This window comes from Mirounga leonina, unplaced genomic scaffold, assembly GCF_011800145.1.
Source record: "Mirounga leonina isolate KUSES-001 unplaced genomic scaffold, KU_Mleo_1.0 Mir_126, whole genome shotgun sequence".
NCBI classification, from domain to species: domain Eukaryota; kingdom Metazoa; phylum Chordata; class Mammalia; order Carnivora; family Phocidae; genus Mirounga; species Mirounga leonina.
The window spans coordinates 31,964,868-31,978,942 of NW_023270314.1; the positions used below are offsets into that span (position 1 = coordinate 31,964,868).

The window sequence follows — 14,075 nt, forward strand, 5'->3', positions numbered from 1 at the left end:
TTTTTTTATGTAAAGGATATCAACCTACTCTCAATCACATATGCAAGAGTTTTCCCAGGTTAATATTTGCTTTTAATTAAAGATTTTTTTGAAATAGTTTCAAAGCTACAAGAAAATTTATGACAGTAGTAAAAAGAACTCCCACATCTCCTCTTACCAGATTCCTAATTGTAACATTTTAGCTCATTTGCTCCATCACCCTCTATCTTTTTTTCCAATATGCTTTTTACTGACAATATTCTCTATCACCTTTAATAGTTTGGTGAATGCTTTCTCAAAACAAGGACACTCTCCTTGTTTTGAGACACTGTCCTTATATAGTCAATATATAACCTCCTAGTCCAGAAATCAACACTGACACCACAATATCATCTAGTTTTCACACCCCATTCAGATTTCACCAACCATCTAAACAATGTCACTTTTTCCTTCTTGGCCCAGCATTCTATCTAAGAGCACATATTACATTTGGTTGTCTCTTCTCATAATCTGCTTTGGTCTGGAGCAATTCTAGATTTTCTCTGTCTTTGGTATCCATTATGGTCTTAGAGGTATAGGCATGTCATTCTTTAGGATCACCCTCCACCTGGGTCCATCTGATGTTTCCTCATCACTCAGGTCATGTGTTTTTGCTGGGAATACTGCAGAAATGATGCTGACTCTTCTCAATACACCACATCTAGAGGTGGTACACTTTGTCAATCTGTCTTACTGCTCGTGATGTTAACCTTGATCACCTGGTCAAGTTGGTGATCTGCCAGGCTCTTCAATATTTTTCCCCTTTGATTTCGATTAGTAGTTTATGGGGAGATACTCCAGTTTTATTCCAGTGTGCTATTCCTCATCAGACCGTTGCTCACTGTCCTTAACATCCATTAACCATACCCACCTGAAGCATAAAGTATTGCTTCTTAGTGACATGAATAAAAAAATGACATTGAAAATTGAAATTCATATTAACTTTTAAATTCATTTTCTAGTATTATAAAAATTGAGTAATATATATCATGTAAAAATATATTCCCCAAATATAGTAAGTCAAACTTCTTTACACTTCATTTTAAGTGCATATCAGCATTCACTGTGTAAGACATCTTTAAGTTAACTACTGTATTTTTCTTTAATGAAAATAATTCATTTATATTGAATGGATTCAGAGAAAATAACATTTTACTTCCATAACAGTGATTTGCCTAGCTTTTCTACCTTTCTTTGCTAGCTTTATAGACCATATTGCATTTATTGGACTAAAATATCACAGACTTTAATAAAAACAAGATCAGACTATATAAGATATGTTAGAGACAGATTTTGCTGATGGGCTCTTACATCTAGCCTTCTATTTCTTTTTTTTCTTTTTTTTTTTTTTAAAGATTTTTTATTTATTTATTTGAGAGAGAGAGAATGAGAGAGAGCACATGAGAGGGGGGAGGGTCAGAGGGAGAAGCAGACTCCCTGCTGAGCAGGGAGCCCGATGCGGGACTCGATCCAGGGACTCCAGGATCATGACCTGAGCCGAAGGCAGTCACTTAACCAACTGAGCCACCCAGGCGCCCTAGCCTTCTAATTCTATCCCATTTATTATGGTTTTTCAAAAATTTTATTTCATCTAGTTATTGGATTTTCATTTTTTGACATTTCTAACAGGTTAAAAATGCATATTTTCTTCATTTAAAAATAAATATGACTGTTTTTCATCAGCCAGTAAGTGAAATAAACATATGACAAAACCTTTCCAACCTCTGACTTGTCAGAATTCAAGGTCTATTGCAGGAGGTTTGTTAAGTTGCATTAAGAAAAATTGTGCTTATTTTTAAGTTCACTATTTCTAAATAGATTCAATAATGTAGAATGATATGAAATAATAAATATGAAAACAATAGAAAAATAAAGTGATGTAAATAAAATAATATAAAATAAAGACTTGGCAGAAATACAGGAATGTAAACATGAATGAGGAAGCCTACATTTATAGCAAATCATCATCCTGGGGAGTATCAATTCAGGAACATGATGAAAATGATGGAAGAAGTTCTGTGAGGGCCTGACTTTGTTTCTTTTCCCCAGTCTCCCCTGTGCCTGGTACAATGCCTGACACTCAGATGACTGAAAGATATTGGTGGAATGATAGGATGAGAAGTACAGAGCATCTGCTAATCTCAGGGTTTTTAGTAGTTGACTGATTTCTTAGGTGCCTTGGAATATTTTCTCTGCATTGTTAACATTTAACACTTTATTAAATTCCTACACTGTGTCAGGCCATCCTCTTAAACACCTTGCATTGATTAATCTCATTAAGTGCTCATCACTGTCTTGGAGGTTATTCCTATTCTATTTTTATCCCTATTTTACAGTTAAGGAGAGGGCCCTGAATGGTTGAATCCAATGTCTGAGGTCACAATAAGGGGCAGAATCAACATTTGAACTAGCCCATCCTCCCAGTCGCTTGACAATTCTCTGCTTGTTGTAGAGCTCCATCATGGCCTTTCTACTTCCCTCAAAATCCTAGAACTCTGTTGACAGGCTTAGCAATCTTGCTTTCTTTTACTCTTGGAGACAACAGTCATCTATTTTTCCTCTGTTGGGTCTTTTCAGTTAGACTAAACATTTTTTTTTTAAAGATTTTATTTATTTATTTGAGAGAGAGAATGAGAGAGAGAGAGCATGAGAGGGGGGAGGGTCAGAGGGAGAAGCAGACTCCCTGCCGAGCAGGGAGCCCGATGCGGGACTCGATCCCGGGACTCCAGGATCATGACCTGAGCCGAAGGCAGTCGCTTAACCAACTGAGCCACCCAGGCACCCATAGACTAAACATTTTTATCCAGAAATTTTCTTCCTTACAATTGACTTCTTTGTTTCAACAGCATCATCATGGCCCCACTGAACTTGTTACAGTGTAAACAAAACCAGTCGGCATAGCTGGGAAAATATTTGTCTTTTAATTTTTCTAACTGCCTCGCCATAAAAAATGTATGCTAACACTTAAAAATAAGACTCCTGCCTTTTTGGCATTTCCCTATTAGCTAGAATTTGGGGCCAGGTTGGTTCTGTTTCCTCTAGTTAGGGGTGTCCTGTACTCATTTCAATGGGAACTCGAGGTAATGGGCTCACTAAGAGCAAAATGTCACCTCAGTGGGTGACCCATGAATCCTATTACCTTTTTCCTTGGCTCTTATTTATTCTGCACGATAGAGGAGGCATGATGACCCGTGAAGCATGTCAGAAAACAGATGCTGCAGCATTGACAACTTACTCTCCCCTGTGACTAATTCCTTTCTTTCAAATACAGCTTGCCTAGAACTTCTTGCTGTCTTACATGCATCAATGCTTTTCCTTTATTGTCTGCCCATAGTTTCACAACGTGGTACATATAAAGCTGCCGAAAATTCCAACACAGGCTAACCTCTTTCAGCCTAAGAATTTCTATTGATTTTTAGGACCTAAGGAAAGCAAATTGTTAGCTTAAGAGGAAGGTTTGAAACCAGATAAAATACTGCATGGAATCTTAGGGCATCGAGGGTCTTTGGGTGCCACTTAGTCACCCCAGATGGATGTATCCTTAAAAGCATCATGAATCATTTTTTAGGTGAAGGTGAAGATGAAAAGTTACCAACTTGGGAATATCATTTTCTTCCATAAATATTGCTTGTTGTTTGTTCTTTGAAATAGTGCAGTTGCTTGCGTACCTCAATATACTTGTTAGCCCATGGTATCTAGAAATTGACGGGAACATTGGTATATTCTCTTGGGTAGACACACACATACACACACACACAATCTCAATTAAGCTGAAACCTTGATAATATTTAATTTATGTAGAAACTGGATTTTTAGAGATCACCAAGTTCTTTCCTTCAACGCAGAGCTGATTTAAACCATTTTAACAGGTGAAACTATAACCAGAAAGGGTTGAGTTTTATTTTTTCACAGAAGAGCTTGATTTGAATAATCAAATCAGATATTAAAAAGTGACATATTAACCATATTTTAAAGTAAAATTAAGTACATGGTATCTTATGTACTAAATGACTTACTAATTTAATAATGAGCATGTTATTCCCTTATGAGCTGTGCTCAACCTATGTCTACTTTTGGATCCTTTCATATCAAATTGAAGGTGTTATGAGAATTGGATGTAGCAAATATAATTTATTTTCTGAACTCTACTTGACCAATAACATCTATCACAGATGGTTTCCCAGATTTGGGGATAATTCATTCCACCTCTCTTTGTAGAGAAGTGGAATGAATTATTATATTATATTATATTCCTCAGTGAGGAATAATAGTCATGCTTTATATGTCTCTTATTTATTTTACTTTATTTTTTAAAAGATTTTATTTATTTATTTGAGAGAAAGATTGAGCAAGAGAGAGAACACAAGCAGGGGAAGTGGCAGAGGCAGAGGGAGAAGGAGGCTTCCCACAGAGCAGGGAGCCCGATGCGGGGCTCAATCCCAGGACCCCAGGATCGTGACCTGAGCTGAAGGCAGTCACTTAACCAACTGAGCCACCCAGGTGCTCCTAGATGTCTTTTATTTTTAAACTGAGGTGTAGTTGACACACACCTTACATTAGTTTGAAGTGTACTGCATAGTGATTCCCCAGATCTATGATCCCCACAAGTGTAGATACCATCTGGCATCATACAATGCTATTAGAGTACTGCTGACTATGTTCCCTATGCTGTGCCTTTTATTCCTGTGTCTTATTTATTCTCTAACTGGAAGTATGTACCTCCCACTCCCTTTCATCCATTTTGCCCATCCTAACCCTTTCCCTCTGCCAACCATCAGCTTGTTCTCTGTAATTATGGGTCTCTTTCAGCTTTTTGTCTGTTTATTCATTTGCTTTTTTTTTTAAACTCCATGTATAAGTAAAATACCCTCTATGTTGTCTTAATGACCAGATCTCATTCTTTTTTATGGCTGTGTAATATTCCATTGTATGTATACCACCTCTTCTTTATCCATTCATCTATCATGGACACTTGGGCTGCTCCCGTAATTTGGCTATTGTAAATAGTGCTGCAAAAAACATAGGGGTACATGTATCCCTTTGAATTAGTGTTTTTGTATTCTTTGGGTAAATACCTAGTAGTGTGATTGCTGGATTGTAGGGTAGTTGTATTTCTAACTTTTTGAGGACCCTCCATACTGTTTTCCAGAGTGGCTGCACCAGTTTGCATTCTCACTAACAGCGCAAGAGAGTTCCTCTTTCTCCACTCCTTGCCAATATCTGTTGTTTTTTGTGTTGTTGATTTTAGTTGTGTGTTTTGTGTGTGTTAATTCTGACAGGTTTGAGGTTGTATCTCATTGTGGTTTTGATTTGCATTTCCCTGGTGATAAGTGTTGGTGAGCATCTTTTCATGTGTCTGTTGGCCATTTGTATGTCTTCTTTGGAAAAAAGTCTATTCATATCTTCTGCACATTTTTAAATTGGATTATTTGGTTTTTGGGTGTTGAGTTTTAGAAGTTCTTTATGTATTTTGGATACTAACCCTTTATTAGATATGTCATTTGCAAATACCTTCTTCCATTCTGTAGACTGCCTTTTAGTTTTGTTGATTGTTTCCTTAGCTGTGCAGAAGCTTTTTATTTTGATGTAGTCTGATAGTTTATCTTTGCTTTTATTTCCCTTGCCTCGGGAGACATATCTAGAAAGAAGTTGCTACAGTCAATGTGAAAGAAGTTACTGCCTGTGTTCTCTTCTAGGATTTTTATGGTTTCAGGTATCACATTTAGGTCTTTAATCCATTTTGAATTTGTTTTTGTGTATGGTGTAATTAAGTGGTCCAGTTTCATTCTTTTGCATGTTGCTGTCCAGTTTTCCCAACACTATTTGTTGAAGAGATATTTATTTTCCCATTGGATATTCTTTCCTGCCTTGTCAAAGATTAATTGACCATATAATTGTGGGTTCATTCCTGAGTTTTCTGTTCTTTTCCATTGATCTGTTTTTGTGTCAGTATCATACTGTTTTGATCACTAGAGCTTTGTAATATAACTTGAAGTCTGGAATTGTGATGCCTCCAGCTTTGTTTTTCTTTAAGATTGCGTTGGCTATTCAGGGTCTTTTCTGGTTCAATACAAATTTTAAGATTGTTCTAGCTGCGTGAAAAATGCCATTGTATTTTGAAAGGGATTGCATTAAGTGTGCAGATTGCTTTAGGTAGTATAGACATTTAACAGTATTTGTTCTTCAATCCATGAGTATGGAATGTCTTTCCATTTCTTTGTGTCATCTTCAGTTTCTTTCATCAGTATTTCATAGTTTCTGGAGTACAGTTCTTTCACCTCTTTGGTTAAGTTTATTCCTATGTATCTTATTGGTTTTGGTGCAGTTGTAAATGGGATTGATTCCTTAATTTCTCTTTCTGCTGCTTCATTATTGGTGTATAAATATGCAACAGATTTCTGTATCTTGACTTCGTATTATGTGACTTTACTGAATTTGTTCATCAGTTCTAGTGGCTTTTTTGGTGGAGTCTTTCAAGTTTTCTATATAGCGTATTATATCATCTGGATATAGTGAAAGTCTTACTTCTTTCTTGCCAATTTGGATGCTTTTTATTTCTTTTTGTTTTCTGATTACTGTGGCTAGGACTTCCAGTGCTATGTTGAATAAAAGTGGTGAGAGTGGACATCTCTGTTTTGTTCCTTAGAGGAAAAGCTTTCAGTTTTTCTCCATTTAGGATGATATTAGCTGTGGGTTTTTCAGATATGGCCTTTATTTTGTTGAGGTGTGTTTTCTCTAAACCTACTTTGTTGATGGTTTTTATCTTGAATGGATTTTGTACTTTGTCAAATGCTTTTTTGCATCTATTGAAATGATCATATGGTTCTTATCCATAAGAACTTATCCATAAGAACACTAACGAGTGGAGACAGGAGTAAGTCTCTGAGGCCTCTTAAATTACCACATTATACCGCCTGGCTTTGATGACCAAATGCCGTTAAAAACAAGTGAACTAACAAAAACCGAATCAATACGGTTCTAATGAAGGATGCCAAAAAATACACTTTTCCCCTATTCTCCCATCTCCCTTAACATCTGAGGGAATCACTGGAAGTGACAAGGTGAAAGAGTCAATTTTGTACAACAAATGGACAAGCTGCTGAACTCACAATAATTTTGGCCCTACCACTGGACTCCGCTTCTCATATTTTGTTGGTTATGCTAGAGCCCTTAATTGTAAGGTGTCAACTAGTTTCTATGAGTTGGTTAATCTTCTGTTTTGCCTGGAACTTCTGTCTCCTGTTTCTGCATTCTTCCACTTAAACAAAATTGCTTGTGATTCAAGAATTGGCTTTTTAAGAGGCTGGACTTTATAACTGGGATTATGTATTGACAAATGATACAATAGTTACCATTTATTGGGTGATTACTGTGTTTCAGATGCCCTGCTTTGTGTGGATTATCACAGTGACTCCTCATATTACAGATGAGGACACTGGGGCAGCGGGAAGTGGGGGCAGCGGTGGTAATGAGAAGCCGAACTGGGTTTTCAGTTCCAGAATTGCATAGCAATTGTACCTTCCATGAGCTTCTCTAATATATTTGGTGCCAGAAGTACATGTAGCTTTTCTTCAGGTGACTAACAACTGGCTTCTAGCTTAATATACAGACGGCCCTATACTTAGCATGGTTGACCTTACCATTTTTTAATTTTACAGTGGTGAGAAAGTGATGTACTTTCAGTAGACACTATACTTTGAATTTTTGATTTTGGTTTCCTTCGGGCTAGTGACGTGTGGTATGATGCTCTCTCATGATGCTGGGCAGCGACAGTGAGCCCACAGCTCCCTCGTGCAGTCACGAGGGTAAACAACTGATACACTTATAATTAGTCTATACCCGTACAACTGTTCTGTATTTTTTTTTACTTTCAGTACAGTATTCAATAAATTGCCTGAGATATTCAACACTTTATTACAAAATGGGCTTTGCTGGGATGCTAGATGATTTTGCCCAACTGTAGGCTGATAGAAGTGTTCTGAGCATGCTTAAGGGAGGCTAGGCTAAGCTACGATGCTCGGTAGGTTAGGTGTATTAAATGCCATTTTCAACTTGTGATGGGTTTATCAGGACATAACCCCGTTGCAAGTTGAGGAAGAACTGTACTGAGGTGATCTGATCGTTCTCTTTAGGTTTAATTTAAGGCAGCAGAAAAAGTCTCATTTCATGTGTGTGTGCAACCTTTTTTGTCAGATGAGACGTGACCTTATTTTCATCCCTTGATCTTGAGTTATGAAGGAGGTTGTTAAAATGAATGATGTCCTGCAACTGTCGCCTATTTCTCTGAAGCCTGATCTTAAATTAGTTTATATTTCTGCCAATGCAAAGGATATTTGAATAACAAGGGCATAAATTATTATAAAAGGTGAACTTTATTTCTGATTTTAATGACTTCTCACAATTATGAATAACAGATCAAGGAGACATGATATGTTCAGGTGTGACAACTTACCTTCTTGGGATTTAAAATGTTTTTAATTTAAGGTAACAAATGCTTATTGAGCATAAAAGGGAAAATAAAGAAGAGTAAAAAGAAAGTTAAAAATCACTCATAGTTATATCACTCCATAATAGCTTTAAAAATGTTGATATGTTTTATTCTATGTTTTTTCCATGGTCACAATTGTAATATATCAGTTAAGGTTCTAGCTGTAAGGTGACTTTGGAGGCAATGGGTGGGAGGGCAGCTTACAGAACTGATGGGAGCCTGGGGCATCAGAATTTGGAACAGGTAATAACCAAAGGCACCCTGATGGGCCAGCAAACAGGAAGGAAGATGCAGAGTGACCTGAACATAGCTGACCAGGATGCTGCTGCCCTGGCACATTGTGGGTGCCTCTTCACTCCCCTCCTTGGCTGTGCTCCATCAAGAATCTCAGGAAAGTGAGCACCTGGGTGGCTCAGTGGGTTAATTGTCTGCCTTCGGCTCAGGTCTTGATCCTGGAGTCCTGGGATCGAGTCCCTGCATCGGCTCCCTGCTCCGTAGGAAGCCTGCTGCTCCCTCTGCCTCTCTCTCTCTGTCTCTCATGAATAAATAAATAAAATCTTAAAAAAAAGAAAAAAAGGAGTCTCAGGGAAGAGTGTCTGATTGCTGGAGTGTGTCGTCAGCCCATTCCTGGCCCTACCATGGGAAAGAAGAGGGAGGATTTGACGATTTTGCTTTTTGAATTGAAAAAGATAACTAACATGTACTATCTTTATTGAGTTTTTTGTGTGTACTGAGTAATATTCTGAGGTTTTCTTAAATTAACTCATTCACGTCCTTACAGATGTCCATTGAAGCAAGTACAGTTCATATCCCTGTTTTATAGTTGAGTGACCAGATGAGGTGCAGAGAGGTGAAGTAGCTGGCCACTCTTGGGAGGGGTACTGGGATGTGAGTCCTCAGGCTTTAGGGCTGGGGTGTTTAACCACTCTGTTCTGCTGAGCCTTGGCGGGGGGCAGAGAGGGGGCGAGCCAGTCCTGCCTCCCACTGAGACACCACCCAGTGGGAAACAGTGGGCTTCTGGAAATGAATATGGCTGTTATTAGAAAAATGATTCATTAAAATAGACCCAGTGTTCATTAAGATACTTTGTAACTTACAATTATGCAATAATCATATGTTCATGCAACTTCACATCTTCCTATGGTTTTATATATCTTAATAGTTACTGGTTTTGAAGATTTGGATTAACTTCTTTCAACCTGTTTTCCCTTCTTTTAATGAGAGCTAATACTTATTGAATCCTATCCATGTGCTAAGCACACTTCTAAGTGTTTCACGTCATTATTTGTTTTTCTCTTCACTACCTGTTTTTTGTGTATTGTGAATCTAAAATTCATTTTTTTTAATTGAGTGAATGATGCTAATGAAAATGTAGATTTTGGTAAAATGTTTAACTTCTGAAGTTGTTCTTGTTTGTAGGGCATGGTGTCAGCCCCATTGTTATTCAGGCTACTTCTAGTGCCTCAAGTTTAGGAATCCAGTGCAGGTGACATTTCTAATAGTATCTAGGAGGCTACCTGACAGCAGCAATAGGGTTCTTGCCTCAGTGTGTTAAGAACTGACAGGTTTATAGCAACAGGGCAGCGTGTTTGCTGATGTTATTTTTTTTTTTTTAATGCAAACACCTCTCTATTATTATAGAATTTACTTGTTGAATTAAATGAATACTTGTGGGGCCCCTGGGTGGCTCAGTCCTTAAGCGTCTGCCTTCGGCTCAGGTCATGATCCCAGGGTTCTGGGATCAAGCTCCCTGCTCAGTGGGAGGCCTGCTTCTCCCTCTCCCACTCCCCCTGCTTGTGTTCCCTCTCTCGCTGTGTCTCTCTGTCAAATAAATAAAATCTTTAAAAAATAGATGAACATTCTCGACTTGGCCTTTTCCATCACCACCCTAGTGGAGGTGTTGGGTCCTCAAGAAGGTAGAAATCTAGGCTCCCCACGAGCTTTACTAGTCTATTTGGGGATGGGGCCAGTTTTTTTTCTGTGATGTTTGGTTGGAATAGAGTGGTTATTCTCTAAAAGTTTTTGTTTTATCAGGCTTCCCCTTTCCTGGCCCTTGGCTAAAGAGAGCAAGCTTTCGTTGGGAGATATATATATATATATATATTTTTTTTTTTTTTTTTTTTTTTTTTTTTCTTTTTTGGTCTACACTCACTAGTGTTCCAGGTTGCTGGCTTCCTCAGCCAAGTCTGGGATATATGAGGCCAAAAGAAAACCTAGGAAGCCAGTACCTTGGGTCTGATTTTCTTTCTTTACTCCATCTTTTAGACTCTTCCTATGTCTGTTTACAATATAATGTTTAGTTGTACTCAGTGGGAGGAATAGGAAAAACATTAGACTCTATCTTTCTGGGGCTGGAGGTCATGTCAGTAATTTTGGAACTTTATTTTCCCTGGTCCCCATGGGGCTCTTCTCTGCACAGGTACCTGGAGCTGGAGAGCAGTGGCCATCGGAATGAAGTCAGACTGCATTATCGGTCAGGCAGTCACCACCCGCACACGGAAGTCTTTCCATACATTTTGGCTGATGACAATTGGCACAAGCTCTCCTTAGCCATCAGTGCCTCCCATCTGATTTTACATGTTGACTGCAATAAGTAAGTGAAATGTTCTCAGTTTATGAAGTGGAAGATTCTACGAAATGACTGTCAACTCACACTGCTTACTCTGATATTTCCTTTTTGCAGAATATACGAGAGAGTGGTGGAAAAGCCCTCCACAGACTTGCCTCTGGGCACAACATTTTGGCTGGGACAGAGAAATAATGCACATGGATATTTTAAGGTATTTTTTTGGCTAAGGGCTGATGATAGCATAGAAATATAAATGCTTTCTAATGAGTTTGGAAAATTATGTTTTGCTTTTTGTGGTGTGAAACAAAATGATTTGTATATTTTTTCTATTTCGTCTGTTTTTTTTTTTTTTACACAGTGTTTTATTTAGCTGACATACAGTATTTTCTCTTTTTTCCTGAATAAATTTGATCTTTAGACATTACAGAGATAATCACAAAGTAGCAATCGGGAAACTAACATATCATTGTTGAGATTAGGCATTCAAAATAATAAATACCTAAGATGTTAATTTACAAATAAACTATCCGCCACTGAAGCGTCACCTTTGATGATACTTTTACATGGATGTTAATAACAGAGGATTGAAAACTTTTCAATATTCACTATTCATGGTCTTTTTGTACTACAGAATGTGAAAGGGGAATACATATATATGCACAATCTGTCAAAACTAGAAAGCAGTCATAATTTGTCTCTCTTTTTTTTTTAGTGCCTACTTTGAGACACTTCATAGAATTTCATCATTGTAGATGATCTAAAAGACATCTCATTTAAATTTCTGTATCTTAAGGATGAAGAAATAAAGTCCAGAAAATTGCTTGACTGCAAGCCCGTAGTGTAATCATTTTCCCCCAGGGACTAAGACAGTGCCTATAATATAGAAGTGGTTCAGCAAATGGTTGTTAACTGAAGAATAATAGGTGCTGAGTCTGACTCATGGATTTCTGGGTAGAGTAGGTACCAGTGATTTTGAAGTTGTGTTCTAAGTAAGCTCTGTAACCTGGGAAGGTGTTTTTTAAACTTACTTAAACTGTTTGTTACCTGGAAACCAGGTGCTTTCTATGTGTTATTCCTGAATCTTGGTAGTACTGGCCTTGATGCAGGCTCTTTTTTTTCTCTTTTACCTGTGCATAAACCTACTCTGAGGGGTTAAGTGACTTGCCCAAAGCCAGTCATGAGGAATTGATTCCATGTTCACAAATCCTAAACAATGAGTGCTTTTATACCACATGAGGGATGGCACATTTGTAGATGTCAAGTCTCTCCTCTTTTTAACCATGGCAGTCTTTCCCATGGAGCTTGGATGTGGCCTTAGAATCCTTCTCACGCATCAATTATGTGTACTATCAGGGTCATAATTTTTACTGTAGACTGTGAGTGGTGTCCAGGGGAGTTGTGCAGTGTTTAACTGTACATGGTAGCCTTGTTTTCATGTCGCTGCTTCCAAGTGATAGAAGTTTGTATAGAAGTTGCCTTTTTAATCCAAACCCCAAGCAAACAACAGATCCAGCAATTCCACACGGTATGCTACAATATTTATCATTCACATTGACACTTTTCTTATACTATGCTATTAATTAGATTAAACATGTAGGAGATACAGGCCAATATTTGACTGGTATATTTTGTAGGTACATTCAAAATTGTCTTGATAATATGCTGGTCCTGTCACCCTGTCATTAGACATTCTGTTTGCATTTTTCAGAGGAATAAAGTGAAATATTAATTAAAAAGTATATAAAGTTGATGAAGGAAGAGAGAGGGGTGGTAGATGAAAGGGACAGCTGGAGTGTGTCTGATGAGTTAACCGTTGGCCTTTGGTTTAAGAGCCCAGGAAGATGGAAGCTAATGAAGCCTTAGTGACTAAGGATACATGTAAATTTTACCTATAGACATGTGATGTGGCCCTCTGTGTAAAAGGGGTTATTTGCTGCTGGAATGTTTAAAAATTTCACGCTAAACTTTCTGTACTCCTAAAGACTTGTCGCTAAGTCTTGTGGCAGCTGGTTAATGAATCTATTGTCCTTTATAAATTGACGAATTAGTTCTAAAAGGTCCGACTGAAAAATGAGAAATGCTCAAATGAGTATTGCATTTATGACTCAGTTTTTCTATCTGTTTCTTTTTGATGGCTGCAGTTAATTTAAAATTGGTATCAGTTTCACTGTTGCTGAAACCAGAAGTGATTTTCGGGTTGATTTTTAAAGGTCATTTTCAAGCTTTTCTCCAGTGGCTAAGTAAAAATAACTTCTCAAAACAACATGACTATTCCCTCTTAATTGTATCTTGACATTTAATCTTAAGGCTTTAAAAATATTATCAATAGGAGAGTACATGGGTAATCATCTATTTTGCCTGATGTATTTCTTTCCCTTTGGTCTGAAGTAGAAGGGATGTATTCAAAAAATGTTGTTTAGGGATCTTGGTGCGTCTATCTTGTAATGTTTTCCTTCATGAACTTGACTGTTGAACATAATTTGGGTAGATGAAAGTAATACATCTTTTTAAAAATTTTTTGCACACAGGGTATAATGCAAGATGTGCAATTACTTGTCATGCCCCAAGGATTTATTGCTCAGTGCCCAGATCTTAATCGCAGTAAGTCCATTAGTTCTTGCACTGTGTGATGAAAAGTGTGCTTCTTGCTTAATTTTCTCCAGAATGTCAGTTTGAAATCGGAGGTCCGATATATTAGTTGTCAGCATGGACTTAACTAGATTGACCTCCTTATACATACAACTTGACCAATGTAGTGTTTGTAATTCCAGCCTGTCCAACTTGCAATGACTTCCATGGACTCGTGCAGAAAATCATGGAGCTGCAGGATATTTTGGCCAAAACATCAGCCAAGGTAAAAGCTACTTAGAAATTGAGTGCGGGGAGCTCAGAAATCCTTGAGGTTCTTCATAGTTTGTTTTTTTTTTTATAACCACAAATGTTCACCTTTGAGACTTTTCTTATACTATACTGTTTGCTGGGATTGAATTTAAATCTCTG

At 37.6% G+C, this 14,075-nt stretch overlaps 1 protein-coding gene across 1 annotated transcript in view; it reads left to right on the forward strand.

The window, feature by feature from the left end:
- NELL2 (neural EGFL like 2) overlaps positions 1 to 14,075 on the forward strand; it is a 324,025-nt gene that overhangs the window by 72,732 nt on the left and 237,218 nt on the right. The window contains exons 4-7 of the mRNA XM_035002828.1: positions 10,926 to 11,099; positions 11,190 to 11,286; positions 13,604 to 13,676; positions 13,847 to 13,929. Coding sequence (XP_034858719.1) covers positions 10,926 to 11,099; positions 11,190 to 11,286; positions 13,604 to 13,676; positions 13,847 to 13,929 — 427 coding nt within the window. The remainder of the gene's footprint in view (positions 1 to 10,925; positions 11,100 to 11,189; positions 11,287 to 13,603; positions 13,677 to 13,846; positions 13,930 to 14,075) is intronic.